Source organism: Dryas octopetala, chromosome 6, assembly GCF_963921425.1.
Source record: "Dryas octopetala chromosome 6, drDryOcto1.1, whole genome shotgun sequence".
Taxonomy (NCBI): Eukaryota; Viridiplantae; Streptophyta; class Magnoliopsida; order Rosales; family Rosaceae; genus Dryas; species Dryas octopetala.
Window position 1 is genome coordinate 2,905,381 of NC_141371.1, and position 14,866 is coordinate 2,920,246.

The 14,866-nt window shown below is 39.3% G+C and overlaps 4 protein-coding genes, 2 non-coding genes and 1 pseudogene across 7 annotated transcripts; 4 read left to right on the forward strand and 3 right to left on the reverse strand.

Annotated features, from left to right (window-relative positions):
• Window positions 1–510: 510 nt before the first annotated feature.
• On the reverse strand, window positions 511–1,748 carry LOC147281079 (Dormancy/auxin associated family protein). The gene is made up of 3 exons (XM_086247022.1): window positions 1,562–1,748; window positions 1,113–1,280; window positions 511–860 (listed from the first exon to the last, which is right to left on the reverse strand). Exons 1-3 carry the CDS (start codon window positions 1,674–1,676, stop codon window positions 748–750), a joined length of 396 nt encoding a protein of 131 aa, XP_086103148.1. The 5' UTR covers window positions 1,677–1,748; the 3' UTR covers window positions 511–747.
• Window positions 1,749–3,723: 1,975 nt separating this feature from the next.
• LOC147281080 (serine/threonine-protein phosphatase PP1-like) lies at window positions 3,724–6,326 on the forward strand. Of its 2 annotated transcripts, none has more exons than XM_086248436.1 (4): window positions 3,724–4,255; window positions 4,949–5,508; window positions 5,701–5,907; window positions 6,003–6,326. In XM_086248436.1, the coding sequence occupies exons 1-4, from the start codon at window positions 4,060–4,062 to the stop codon at window positions 6,024–6,026; spliced, it is 987 nt and encodes a 328-aa protein (XP_086104562.1). In that variant the 5' UTR covers window positions 3,724–4,059; the 3' UTR covers window positions 6,027–6,326. The 2 variants fall into 2 exon arrangements, with proteins under 2 accessions (XP_086104562.1, XP_086104563.1); XM_086248437.1 differs by having other exon boundaries at window positions 4,115–4,255; window positions 4,938–5,508.
• A 933-nt stretch (window positions 6,327–7,259) lies between these two features.
• Window positions 7,260–9,495, forward strand: LOC147281081 (large ribosomal subunit protein eL18y). The gene is made up of 5 exons (XM_086248438.1): window positions 7,260–7,408; window positions 7,503–7,592; window positions 8,578–8,706; window positions 8,824–9,006; window positions 9,152–9,495. The coding sequence occupies exons 1-5, from the start codon at window positions 7,406–7,408 to the stop codon at window positions 9,308–9,310; spliced, it is 564 nt and encodes a 187-aa protein (XP_086104564.1). The 5' UTR covers window positions 7,260–7,405; the 3' UTR covers window positions 9,311–9,495.
• LOC147281082 (small nucleolar RNA snoR69Y) lies at window positions 7,899–7,989 on the forward strand. The gene has a single exon (XR_015123171.1). It is a non-coding gene; the product is annotated as a small nucleolar RNA snoR69Y (small nucleolar RNA).
• On the forward strand, window positions 8,323–8,401 carry LOC147281083 (small nucleolar RNA snoR53Y). Its single transcript, XR_015123167.1, has one exon. It is a non-coding gene; the product is annotated as a small nucleolar RNA snoR53Y (small nucleolar RNA).
• A 770-nt stretch (window positions 9,496–10,265) lies between the features above and the next one.
• LOC147281084 (putative pectinesterase/pectinesterase inhibitor 28 pseudogene) lies at window positions 10,266–12,141 on the reverse strand (annotated as a pseudogene).
• Window positions 12,142–12,849: 708 nt separating this feature from the next.
• Window positions 12,850–14,820, reverse strand: LOC147281085 (Plant invertase/pectin methylesterase inhibitor superfamily). Its single transcript, XM_086247199.1, has 2 exons — window positions 13,817–14,820; window positions 12,850–13,675 (listed from the first exon to the last, which is right to left on the reverse strand). The coding sequence occupies exons 1-2, from the start codon at window positions 14,790–14,792 to the stop codon at window positions 13,005–13,007; spliced, it is 1,647 nt and encodes a 548-aa protein (XP_086103325.1). The 5' UTR covers window positions 14,793–14,820; the 3' UTR covers window positions 12,850–13,004.
• Window positions 14,821–14,866: the final 46 nt, after the last annotated feature.

Consider the following 14,866-nt stretch of genomic DNA (forward strand, 5'->3'; position numbering starts at 1 on the left):
ATAAAATGAAATATGGACAAATAAAACCCAATCACATCAATTGATCCCTAAAAATTTGAGATTTACGAACCAAGAGGTGGCTTTAGCTTCATGGATTTGATACTTGTGTTTGAATTCTTGATCACCAATAGCCATTCTTACTCTTTCCTTATAAGCTTGGTTCTCTCACATATGGAACTCAACAGTTTTCCCTCACATGTAAAGCACTCGATACGGTATTTTTAATGAGAGCATGAAAGTTAAATGTACCACATCAAGAAAATTGAAATGGTAAGGCTATCTAGTACTACTTCCTTCATACAAGAAGAAATATGATTTCAACAATTTTAGGACCAAAATGGCAATGGATCGATTCTTTCCACACTGCAAGAACAACATTTTTTCATGAAATAGCTCATCAGCTAGCCATATCGAATGAAAGAATGACCTCCCTATCATTTGTCACAGTTCATTGCCCACCAGTAATACATGACAATAAAAGCATAATGTTGAAACATATCAAATCAAAAATGGGAAATGAAGTTTTAGTGAGTAAATATTTCATAAACTTAAACAAAACGTACATTGTTCTAGCGCTATATACATACATTTGCTACATATATAACACATCACCTCTTCAGAGCTTCAAAACAAACAACCAAACACTACTCAGACTTAGCTAATTAAAGGGCTAGCTTATATATAAACAAAAGAGCTAGCTAGTACTGGAAACACATATGGTGATACTCATTAACTCATCATTATAACTCAGACGTCGAAAGGAGAACGGGCGCTCTTTGCTCCAACCACCTCGCTTGCCTTCTCGTACGCATCCGACGTCGACCTTCTTCGGAACCGGAATGACTCCGGCCTCCTGCTCCCTAAAACACCATCAACCTTCATTACTATTTTGTTCACAAATCAACGAGGGCATAACCGTCATTTCACAAGAATCAACCAAAAATATCCACATCCCACGGTTCCCACCCACCAGACATTATCATCATTAATTCATTACCCACTCACTAAAAAATTGAAATTTTAAATATTTTATATACCCCAGGCTCCACCATCTCTGGAGACTTCTTCGCTCATAGTAACTCAGGGGTATATCTGTCATTTCAGATGCTTACCAGAAAACGGAGACACCGGAGGCGTAGATCCAGCTGGCGATACTGGAGGGGAATCGCTGCTACCGTTCCCATTCCCCGGGGGTTTCAGTATCATAATACTCCGTGTAACTCTCATCGCTTCCTCCGTCGTCTTTGAACCCTCACCGTTCGATCTCACGTTCCACCCATCTGATCCAAGTCAAACAAAAAAAAAGAGTCAACTTTCAACAAAATTTCCCGATCCCAATAAATACAAGCCATCGGATCTCACTATTTTATTGGTTTACTTCATTTTCTTTTACCATCTGATTCCTTTACAATGATCAATTTTGAAGTTCAAAAAATCTGGCATGTACGATTAAACTATTCTAATTTTTTTGGGAAATTTAAAGACAGTTTAGTTATGCATGTTCATCGCATGCATGTGCTAAAATGAACCGCCGGCTTAAGATAGCAAAACACGGACGCACCCTTGCCGGAGTTGGAGCGGAAGTTGAAGGTTTGGTGCTTCCGAAGCTTCCCGAGACCGATCTCGGGCTGAGGCCCGGCCACGGTGTCGTCCCAGAGGTGGTCTAGTAAGCCCATTGCGCACGTTATCAGACTCAGGATCAGCGTATGATTGCAGGACTGGCTAAGTGAGAATACTGTCCTGGAGAGAGAGAGGGTGGAGTTTAAGATGTTATTTAACGAGACTGAGGGCGTTAAAGATCGAACAGGTATATGGGACAGAGAGGGATCTGGACCGTTGATCGGAATTTAGTGGGAGAGTGGTGACGTGGCATGTGGATCGAAGAGCACGTATTTGAGATAAGATCGAAGTGACAGCCTGACCCAAGGACCCCGGAGATTTTAACATTTTTAGGAGATTTGAGAGGATAGGTCTTGGCCAAAAAAAAAGAAAAAAAAGAGGATAGGTCACGTGACGAGTCATTTTCCTACGAAGGAAGATACTGGAATGCCCTTAACTTTATCCAAATGGTAATGAAAAAGGTCTTTGATTTGGACAAAATTACAAAGGACCAACAAGATTCCAAATTTCCAAATTACAAAGGACTAAACAAAAACACTTCTTATAAAATACTCCCAAACAAACCCTACATCATGTGATAATATTACAATTATATATAATAATTATTCTTAAATCTCAATAAAGGTATACAATGAATCAGACTTGTCTATATATGTCACAAACTCAGCCCGATTGGTCTAGGTAGTCTAGTGAGTATTTTAGATTCATACATTAATTAATAAAAATATACAATATAACATGTCCATAATATTTTTATCCACAAAAATGTTAAATGTCACACTAAACATAGTCGTTGGGTATAAAAATAAAGGAGTAATATCATTTTGCTACACAGACTATTACACATATATTAGTTTGCTTCTCAAACTTCTAATTTGAAAAATTAAGGACCCTGACTTTTTCAATTTTACCAATTGAGGTTATTTCGTCAATTTACATATTTTTCATCCAAAGCTCCGTTTATGGAGGGATGATCAACTAAAATTTAACGAAAAAAGAAAAAAGAAAAAAATGATGCATGAGGAAAAAATGGTAAGATCTAAATGGAATAGACAATTTTGCCCTCAAAGATTTGGATGGAAAATGTGTAAATTGACGGAAGAACCTCAATTGGTAAAATTGAAAAAGTAAAAGTCATTAATTTTCCAAATTAAAAGTCTGGGAAGCAAACTGATACAAGTGTAATAGTTTGGAGAGCAAAATCGTATTAATCTCTAAAAATAACTTTCTATAACATTTTGATTGTGAAACCCATTATATTTTATTAGGCAAAATACAACTTACATTCGTGAGGTTTAGGGTGTTTCACAAATATAATTTTAATTTTTTCAATTTAATGCTTAACGTTTGATTTACTTACAATTGACTACTACCTTATTTCTAATTGTCTAATGAAATGTTAATTGATGACTTCACAGTTGCAAGTTCTACATTTTTGTCAACCTATAAGGCGTAATGACCTCTCTTCATGTTCCTTTTTGGTACATCAAAAGTCATATTATCATTCAGCCCCATTTCCAAAGTTCGTTATCGGTATCCCAAGTCTAGCAAGCTAAAGCCTGTTTTGGCCCAATATATTGGAAGAGTCGGTCCAACCAGATGGTATATTGGGCTGGACTTGGGCTAAGATAGTAAAGTTCATGCCCAATTTGATGTTTTGAATTTTCTAGAAATTTTAATGAACTTATTGGCTTATTTAAAACATTTTTTGAAACTTTAAATGACATCTATGATCTATCTAGAATTTTCAAATTTTATTTTTAATAATTAAAATTTTGAAAATCCGGACAAAGTAAAAGTAAGAGGACAGTGTTGCTACTATTCCTCCGCACATATATACCAAAGACAGATGTGTTAGAGAGAGTTTATAGATTAAGATCCACATCTAGTAAAATTGAATGAAATTTGTGTCTTTAAGAAGAAGTGTGTTATGTGGCCAAAAAAAAAAAAAAAGAAGAAGTGTGTTATAAGTTATAACACTCTTTTGTTCGTTATTTTGGAAAAGTCCGTATTATCCATTCCACGTGTACTGTCTTGCTATCATACGCCGGTCCAAGCTCTTCGCCCACCTTGTCCTCCAACTTTGGACTTTGAAGGTTTCAACAAACTTGAAGTCCACTTGGCAGTGCCAGAAAAATTTAGGGAAAGAAAGAAAGAAAAAGAAAAGGAACAGAGAGAGAGATAAGAAACATTCAGAGACAAACCCATAAATCCATTCCATCATTTCAACCATCTCTTTTATATCTATCTTCCTCTTCCTTGGAATCAAAACTTAAGCATACCCCTCTCTCTGTTGACCCACTCCATCTTTCCAAGTTGGGTTCTTGATTCATCTCTCTGAATTTCAAAGCAATCCCTTCTTGCCTTTTTTTTTTATTGTTGTTGTTGTTAAATTCCAATCTGGGTTGTTGTCCCTGTTTGAAGACGAAGACTTGATAGATGATGACATTGACAATGGAGGGGATGATGGATCGTGGAGTATTGGATGATATAATAAGGAGGCTATTGGAAGGCAAAGGAGGCAAACAAGTGCAGCTCTCAGAGGGAGAGATCCGTCAGCTTTGCGTCAACGCCCGCCAAATCTTCCTCTCTCAGCCTGCTCTTCTTGAGGTCCAAGCTCCCATTCGCGTATGCGGTCAGCTCTCTCTCTCTCATCCTTTCTCACTGTCTGTAAATTATGCAATTACAAGATCATTTATTAATTTTATTTATTTATTTTTTTGTGTTTGCTTGTGGATGAATATTGCGTAAAAGATTGGTATTGAATAAGAAATGGTGGTGGTGGAATTGATTATTGGATTAAATTGGGATATAAAAGTTTTGGGTTTTTCATGTTATGTAATGGGTAATCAACTTCTTGAGAATTTTCTCTATTGAGTTTTGAGAGAAATAGAATAGTTCTTATATATGCTGTGTTCATTAGATGAATTGGGCATCTATTCGAGTGCTTGAGATGTGTCAAGGTGTGGTGATTGTATGCCATTTTGTTGTTTGAAAGGGATTTTTAGAACGTAGAATTTGTTGGTATGTTCACCTTAGAATTTATGATACTAGTAGGTATGTTCACCTCAGAGTTTTAGATATGACTCAAAAGGATGTTCCTTAGCTGCATTTTGAGTCCTTGATAGCATTGAATTTGTATTCTTCAGATTAATTTATTGGTCCTATTATTATACATCATGACATTAGTATAGTGTATCAATCATATTTAAATGTAGCTTGCATGAAATTCAGGGCACAAGTGATACTTGAAATGCAAACATAGTACAATTTTCTCCTTATATTTCTTTCTGTCCCTGGTCTTCCTAATATTGCAGGCATCTTACAGGTGATATACATGGACAATACCAAGACCTACTGAGGCTATTTGAATACGGTGGTTACCCTCCTTCTGCAAACTACCTCTTTCTTGGAGACTATGTGGATCGAGGCAAGCAAAGTTTGGAGACAATATGTTTGCTTCTGTCGTACAAAATAAAATATCCTGACAAATTTTTCCTTTTGAGGGGAAACCATGAAGATGCAAAGGTTAACCGAATATATGGGTTCTATGACGAGTGTAAAAGGAGGTTTAATGTTAGGCTTTGGAAAATATTTACTGACTGCTTTAATTGTTTGCCTGTGTCTGCACTTATTGGTGGGAGGATAATATGTATGCATGGTGGGCTCTCACCAGAGTTGGAAAACTTGGATCAAATAAGGGAAATTTCAAGGCCGACTGACATTCCAGATAGTGGCCTTATATGTGATCTGCTTTGGTCTGATCCTGATCCAAAAGTTGAGGGCTGGGTAGAGAGTGATCGAGGTGTTTCCCTTTGTTTTGGAGCTGATGTAGTTCATGAGTTTTTAGATAAGCATGAGCTTGAGCTCGTGGTCCGGGGTCATCAGGTAATCCTATTTTATTTGAGGAAATTGAATTCAAGTTATGAATGGCTTAACTGTATTTAAGTGTTCCCTAAATAAGCCTCCCCTTCTCCTTTTCTTTTTCATTTCCTTGTGTGCACAAAAAGTAGCACTGTTTGCTGAATTATTTTGATGACTACTTAATCCAATGTCCAGATTAATTAAGTTACACTGCAGGTGGTGGAGGACGGCTATGAGTTTTTTGCAAAACGAAGATTAGTCACAATATTTTCGGCTCCAAACTACGGCGGGGAGTTTGATAATGCCGGTGTTCTATTGAGTGTTGATGAAGCTCTACTGTGTTCCTTTGAGATAATGAAACCATTTGAAAATAAACCATCCCCAAGTGGTTCTACTAGTTCATCCAGAGTAACACTTAAAAAGGTATTTGTATCGTTCTTTATTGTTTATTGTAATTTGATAACGTATGTATGATGATATGTAATCATGGTGGAGTTGCTTTGTCTTTCTTTGGGCAGCCTCCTAAAGATGGAAAGTACTGATTATTTGGAGATTTCTCGCAGTTGCTGTATTAGGAGATACAGCAAGCTCGACTCGTGCTAAAGTGTGAATTCTGTTAATAGATGAGCTTGACAAGGGAGAAAGAAGCCTTCTTAATCTACACAGTTTAAAGCTTGATGATATTGAGGATTCTGATAATTTTATTTGCAAGCAAATTTATATGAAATTTGTAAATCGAAACTACATATGTTATTGCTTGTGCAGGGAAGACGTTTTTGGTTTAGACTTCTTTTGGCCAATATTTGCAAATTAGAGCATAATTTGAGAGTAGATATTGGGAATGGCTTGCGTTGGTTTTTGTTCAGCTTTGTTTATATTAAGTTTCATCATAGTCTTTTCACAAGGCTTAGATAAGCTTTATTATATATATATATATATATATGCCCCTGAACCATAGGGTATGTCTCATTCAACTATTCAAGTATTAGTGTTCATTTTCATCACTATCAAAATAATGCGTGCTGATATGATATTGAGATTGATACTCAAGGACCCGCCAAACTCATCAAACACAACTAGGTAATAGGTATGCTCAAATGTTTGGGCATCCACAACTTAGTTAATCTTTCTTTGTTTGAGTTGAGACCTTCGCCTTCGCTGCATGGGTGGTACACAATGAAGTGATACCATGTAAGACCTAGTGACCTCCTATTGCTATTTCATGGAAAATAAACTTGTTGAGATCAAATGCAAAATCAACTTTAAAAAGTAGACGCATATATTACACTAGAATTCTTTAGCTTAATTTTTTAATTGGAAGGTTCAAAGTCATCTATGTATTCAACCTAAAATTAAAGTCATCTATGTATAACAAAAGATAGCAAGTACCCCAAAATTAGCAAAAATTGTATTCTGAAAGATCCATAAGAAAAACAAAGATCCAATTATGTGCAAAGTTGATACTTGCTGAAGAAATGATAAAACCTATACATGGTTGCTCGATCTCAATCGAATTGTCTTTCTTAATTGGAACTATATTATTCACACAAACAGTAGCTTCAAAACATCTTGGAACTATAAGAATTGAAATAAAAACAATTAATTAATACTTGGTTTAGTTCTAAGTATGGGCCTGAGGCCCACAGTAAGGATCAGGCACTTAATCACGCTGGGCCCAAAAACAGAAGCACGTAGTACTCCTACCTAGGGCTCCACTCCCCAACCAGCCGCCCACTTTCAAGTTTCAACAAAACCCAGGATGCGTATTAGAAACAATAGACCCTCAAACACCTGATAAAAGCCCGGCATCAATGGCAATGATATAAAGCTCGCAAAACCCTAGCTTGATTCGGAGTCTCTCCACTCGGGCACTCAGCGGCGTCCCAACCAGAGCAGCAGAGCTTCATCACCAACAGCTACAATGGTCTCTCTCTCTAACTCTCGCTCTCTATATGTGTTTGTATTGTGTGTATGTGACTGTATAGTCTGTATTTAACATTGCGTGTGGTGCGACACAGGGGATCGATCTTGTCGCAGGAGGTAAGAGCAAGAAGACCAAGCGTACGGCGCCCAAGTCCGATGATATTTATCTCAAGCTTCTCGTCAAGGTATACATATACATTTGTAGGTTTATATGTGGGCATGGTTTCCCTTTCATTTTGAATGTGTTTACTTGATGAATGGTTGAATGTATGGCAACTCATGTGAAATCTGATGATTTTTATGCGCAAAATGATTGCTTGTGTTTTCTAATGCGGCATGCAATCACTTTGAATTATATATGTCTGATTAATTGTATTAGAATATCCAGATCGTATTGGCATACCTGAAAATGAAAGTTGATTTTTTTTTTAATTCCATTTCCCTAAAAATCCTTTCTTCTTTTCTAGTTTGATTAATTTGGGGGTTGGTCTTTCTGCAATGATGATAATGTGTATCCCAGCTCATTATGAGACCTTTTGTGGTCAAGGAATAGGCTTTATCCACATTTGTCTGAGCCTTTTGTTAATTTTAGTTTTATTTTTTTTCAGAACTTATGTTTTGTCGCCCTTTGAACAAGGAAACTTTTTTCTTCTGATTTTTTCAAATAGATGCATTTGTTTTTTCTTTAAGCATTTAAATTATTTTCTGATATAGTAATAGAACATTGTTTGGTGTAATTTGCTACTTTTTTGTTTCGATGCTGGATTGTTTGGATTGATACAATCATGGCAATCATTAATGTTCTTTTTCATTTGTTTTCCAATTCAAAATATCTAGTAAGGGGAGACTAATTTCATTTTGTATGCCAAATTTGTTACGGCTTCATTTTTTATGGTGCTGAGCTATGTAGGAATTGTTCCCTGTGATGCTTCAGTTTGAACCATGCTAATGCTGATCATTACATGATTATCCTTTCAAATAATCTGAGGGAACTAGCTCCCATTTATTTAATTTTGTTCCCTTAAAATTTGTTAATCAGATTTTTATTTCTATTTGGTTTCATGAAATCTCTTTCCTTACTCTGGCATATCTTTCTGAATGTATGCTTTCCATTTTCTGTAGCTCTATGAATATGTAGTCTGATTGGATAATTGGTTTTTTCTTTATAAGCTGTACCGCTTTCTCGTACGGAGGACTGGAAGCAAGTTCAATGCAGTCATTCTCAAACGTTTGTTCATGAGCAAAGTCAACAAGGCACCACTTTCTCTCTCAAGGTTGATCCGTTATATGCAAGGAAAGGTTGGTTTTTCTTACTCTTCATCTCCTTTTACCTCCAAATCATTTTTACGTGATCTTGAGGAAGTTTGGATCTTTTATTTATGTATTTGGCTTTATAAGGGGTTGCATTTTATATAGGAGAACAAGATTGCCGTGCTTGTGGGGACTGTGACCGACGATATTCGGGTTTATGAAGTTCCTCAATTGAAGGTTACAGCACTGAGATTTACTGAGACTGCAAGGGCGAGGATTGAGAAGGCAGGAGGAGAATGCTTGACATTTGATCAACTTGCTTTGAGGGCACCATTGGGTCAGAATGTGGTATGGGCTTCTAGTACCAACAAGTAGTGGCTATTTTACATTTTGCAAGTTGATCTGCACCTCTTAATTCTGTTACTGATATATAAGATATGTTATCACTTGTTTTCACAAGTATTCATTAAAGTTTTTTTGGCTGCCTCTGCAGGTTCTTCTCAGAGGTCCAAAGAATGCACGTGAAGCAGTGAAGCACTTTGGTCCAGCTCCTGGTGTGCCACACAGCCACACTAAACCGTATGTTCGGTCAAAGGGAAGGAAGTTTGAGAAGGCCAGAGGAAAGAGGAACAGCAAAGGCTTTAGGGTGTAAGCTGATTCTAGAATTTAAATTCTCATTTTTGGAATCCAATTTTGCTTTGCTTTAGGTATCTGGTGTACTTTATTTGTGTTGGGATAATATATTTTCTACATTGGGTTTGTTAAGACTTTTCCTTTTTCACAACAATTGGATCTATGGTTTCAAAACGTTGTTTAGTACATGATGGATTTATGATATTTCTAACCCAGCTTAATGGACTATTTTGATGAGCATAAATTATCCTTGCGGCTGAGAGTGGATCAATTGGTTTCAAATCCTCTCCATGTTTTGTTGTAGCCGAGTTGCATCAATTGAAATTTGAAACAATGGTTTGTAAAAAGTCGTGACCTAACAAATAAAGCAAAACAAGAGAGTTAATCACCCTTCTGATGCAATATTTTGATTGGATGCTCCGAAGAGCTTGCCAAACTCATTAGACTTGGGATAACTGAATGTGGCACGCATTTAATTGCTTTAGCATCTATTCACCAACGAATTTACCCTCAAGACTTGGGATAACGATGGTGTAGATGATGGATATGGGATCATAGCCTATCAATAAACTCTTTATCAACATTATCAATTATATTGATAGAGTTAGCAACATAAACTCTATCAATTATGCAATGTTTAGATTTGGTATCAGAGCCAAATCCTAGTGTAGATGAGAATGAACCTTCAAGACTTGACTCGACCGGGAGAATCTCGGATTCATTGATTGCTGGATTGTAAAGAACAAGGTCCCCAGTCCAATGACCTATAATAATAGATATCCACCAGTTTCTTCACCAGGGAGATCAATAAATTGACCCCTACATTTTAAACTCATAGAAAGCGGAAATATTGTATGTTCTCGTAGCCTTAGTTATATTGTAGTCACATTACAGACCAAGACAACCTTAACTCAAACATCTTTGGTCTATATGGTCTATATAGTATCGCGCTGATAGTGAGAAGCCTCTGAAGATCAAGATGAAGTAGTTGAGGTTGCATTTGTCCTGCGGTGAGTAGTTGTGAGGCCGGGGACATAAGGTACTCCAGAGAGCTTAATCCAGGCATCATTCTTGAAGAAGTTTGGAGGTGTGAAATCTGCAGCGTGGCGGCGGGTAATGTTCTTGATCCCGCGCCAATTAACACGCAATGCCTTGTTATGGCCGGGCCCTGCGTTCCTGAACTCAGCGTAGAAGCACGTCCGCAGCGCAAAGTCCCCCTCCCAATGCAACCAACCTTGCGGCGCAATCACATCATCAATGTAAGACTCCATGATGATGGTCCTGGAATGCTCTTTCCATGGACGCCCGAGGTAGGCCTTGTTTTCATGCCTCAGTGGGTAGTACTCAGGCGTCCCGGTGATGGTGCTGTTTTGGATGATGATCCCGGTTGGCTCTCTCCTGTCTTTCCTGCCCTGAGCAGTCACAATGCACTTCTGCTTGGGCAGTGGCTTTCGGATCACGAATGTGCAGTTTTGGAAGATGGCAGCAGCATCCCCAAACACGAAATCAATGGTACCGGAGATTGTGCAGTCGCGGTAGAATTGGCGTTCCACGTGTGTGTAGAGCGTGTCTTGGTACCCATCCATTGAGCAGTTGTACAAGATTGCCTGATCCGCACTCACCCTCAATGCCACAGCCTGATGTTTCTCTGGACCAGCATTGTTCTCAAACCCAATGTTCAATGCCATGAAGTGTGATCCATGAACAGCTGTGCATACCCAATAATTAAATCAACGATCATCACTCTAATTACACGCAAATTCATTTTAATTGATCAAAAATTTGAAATCCACATAGATACGTACCAACGGTGGCGGTATGATAGGTGGGGGTGCCATCCCAGAAGTTGTTGTTTCCAATGATCCTGGTCTTATCGGCACCATCTCCGACCATCACCACATGGGTCATGGTCTTGTTAACCCTGACAGACTCGTTGTAGACACCTTCCTTGATGTAGATGACGAAGGCCTTGTTGCCATTTTTGGGGACTTGTTTGAGTGCTGGGGTGATGCTGTCGCTGTCACCACTCCCATCCTTGGCCACAATGAAGTCAGGCTTGAATTTCCCAAGATTTGATTTGATCCCGAGGAGTTTTCTGACTCCAGGAAAATACCACTTGGTAGGGAGATCATTGCCCGCCGAGAGGAGGCGGCGGCGGTGGCTGAGATCCGGGATCTTTAAGTCTACGAGCACCTTCGCGATTTGCGAAACCATGGCAAGGCCATTGCTGGTGAGATGCATAGTGTTTTCCAACAATTTCTTCATCTTCTCCCCACTAGCAGCACTCGTGTTCTCAAACGCATCCAAGCAGGTCTCTTGGTATGTCATGGTGGCGCTGAGAAACACCTTCAAATCCATCAGCATTTCGTCGAATTCTGTGAGCTGAAACGTCCCGAATCTATGGACAGACTGCTCCAGCTCCTCCACAGCCAATCCCAGCAGCTCTTTGCAGGTGTCAAGGGCCTTCTTGGCTCTCGGGTCCTTCTCAATCTCTTGCAACACGCTCGACTCCTTCAAGACCACAGAGATTTTTTCCATTGCAACCGTGAACCCGACCCGGATGAGCTTTTCCGGGTCGGTGGTGTTTCCGGCGGCAGAGTGGAGGCTATCCACACATTCCTGTTTGTAATCCGTGGCCTTGCAGATGGCTTTGATTGCTTTCATGGAGGAAAATACCCCATTGGTTTCGGTACTGTCTTTGGTGCCAAACAACGGGTGGCTGGAGATGTCAACACTATTGAAGCCCACACCAACCGTCACGGCCACCACCATGGCCACTAATAAAATCGAAGAGACGCCAATGATCAGAAATCTCTTCCTACTCTTCAAATCATTGTCCCCGTGCCCCATTTTCAATCAACGATCGATTGATCGAGCAGCTCTTTGTGCCTCAAGGGAGACCAAAAGATAAAAAGAAAGATGAAAATGAATCAATTAATAACCCACTTTCCTTTTTTTCTCTGTTTATCGCAAATTAAGTTTCCCTTGAGGCACGAAAGAGCTGCTCAAAATGTTAAAGCGTATATAAGAGAAGGTTCTTCAGGTGATGGTGGCGCGCTTCTTCTTCTTCTTCCTATTGGGAAGGCTTTGCGCCCTCACTGCAGATTTGAGGAATGGCATATGGGAATTGTGTATTTATAATAAGAGTGAAGAAAGAAAGACAGAGTATTGTTGTAACCGAAGATGAAAAAAGGAAAGAAAAGATGGATTCAAAAGTTGGTTAGTGGGAGTTATAACAGTCGCAAAACATGAGGCTTGGAGGGAAAAGAAGATTCCATGCCAAGCTACGATGTTGTTACCTTTTTTCTAAGAAAAATGGGAGGTGAAAAACGCACGTCGGAAAAAAAAGTAAACTTTATAACCGTTAAAAAAGAAGAAGAGTAAAATCCACTAATTTTAGGCATCTCTCATTAAACATGTCATTATATATAGTTAGGTTTCCTTTACAATGAAGGATAAATTAAAAAATCTGTCATTTATTTAGACATAAATATCACATGTGTGACATTATACAAATAAATAATGAGTAAAATTAGGGATTCCTTTTGTCCTAAAATAAAAGTGAAAATAAATAAACATTCCTAGTCGATTTCCATGCATGCGATAAGCATGTGGATGAGAAATAATCAGAAATCCTTACAAAGGTTCAAGAATACTACTACAGTATCTATATAATATTGTAAACCACATATTTACTAAGATGTAGTACTTAATTAATTACTCAATCCTGCATTAAACTTGACACCCGTTTTGGGCAACCACGCCATCCCGTCAATGAAGCGGCCAGCCGTGAAGAAATTAGCGGTGGCAGCATCCTTGATGATGTGGTAACCGGGCCATTTGACCCGTCCGGATAGCGATGCACCCGGCCCATAATTTCTATACTCACCATACCACAAAGTGCTCAAGGCAAAGTTACCGTACCACTCAAGCCACCCTCTAGGCTGGACCAAACCACTCATATAAGTGTTGATGAAAACAGTCCTGGAGAACTGCTTCCATGGCCTGCCCAAGTACGTGGGTTGGGTGGCCAGAACAAAGCTGTCCTGGATCGTAAACCCGGTGCTCTGATGCGGGTTTTTCCTCCCCTGGGCAGTGATGGTCACTTTTTGCAATGGTAGCGGGACTCGGGTGTAAATTTTGCAATTTTGGAGGACCGCTGCGCCATTGCCGAAGATGAAGTCTATGGTGCCATAGATGTTGCATTCGCGGTAGAATTGCCGGAGAGAGTGAGCATAGAGGGTGTCTTGGTAACCTTCCATGCTGCACCGGAAGAAGGCCGATTGGTCTGAGTCAACTCGGAGCGCCACTCCTTGATGGTTTTCAGGCCCTGCCGTGTTTCGAAATGTCATGTCTCTAGCTATAAATCCCCTCCCGGATACCGCTGAAGTAATCACAAATAAGAATATATAGCTCAATTCAAAGAGACTCACATATTCATCAAATTCAAATCTCAACTTATATGTAAATGTATTTCAAATTAAAGTGACATGTAATTATGAGGTATGGGAATTAAGGTACTTACCAACTGTTGCAGTTCTAAATGTGGTCCATCCTTGCATGAAATTCCGGTTACCCGTGACCACAGTTTGTCCAATCCCATCCCCAACAAACATAATATTGGTTTTCTTCTTCTTCATGTCAATGTTTTCCCTATAAACTCCCTTCTTCACAAATATTACATACCTCCTGCTGCTGTAGTTTGGAGCTGCATTCACAGCCTCTGTGATTGTACGGTACTGCCCACTCCCATCTGCTGCCACAACAGCATGTGCATTCATACCTTGAGGATGGGATTTAAGCAGCTCTTGATCACCCTCAGTAATCCATTCTGGGAAATTATGATCATGATCATCTGAACCACTTGTGATTGTTGGGGTAGTCTGATTTCCCTGCCTTGGAGGCTTAAAGGGTAAGGTATGTAATTGAGTATACAACCCCAAAACATTACCAATGAGCTGTGTGACTTGCTTCAAACTTGCCCTGATGAAGCTTTCGACACGTCTGTCAGTTCCCTCAAACCCTTCAAGGCATGTGTCTTGGTTACTGAGGGCAGCACTCAGCCAAGCTTTCAAGTTTCCTTCGTAGTGAACATTTTGGTCACCGCCTCGGATTTTGTTCATCTCACCCAAGGACCAAGCCAACTCGGAGACAGAGAAGTCTAGGAGCTCCTTGCAGTCCTCAATGGCTACTTGCTCTCTGTAACTGATGGATAAGGCAGTGAACTTTGTGATCATTTGGATTGCAGACTTTGCTTCATTGAGTGTGTGCCTAAGCGCAGCACTTAGCATTGAAGAAGCAGCGTTTTGAGGATCAGGGACTATTTTCTGGAGCTCAGCTTGCACTTTTGTGTGGCATGAATTTTGGTCTTCAATTTGGGTGCAAGTTTGCATGACCAGAGATTCAATGGAGGGGTTTGGGTCTTGTGAGGAATGAGTAATTCCATAAGATAAACATGAAAGTAGTGTAAAGAGAAGAAGCAGAGAATTGGGTAAGCCCATCTTTGTTTGGCTCTGTTAGGATTTGGGATGGGAGATGATTTTCATGGTCATTTTAAAAGGAAGAAAATTTATTT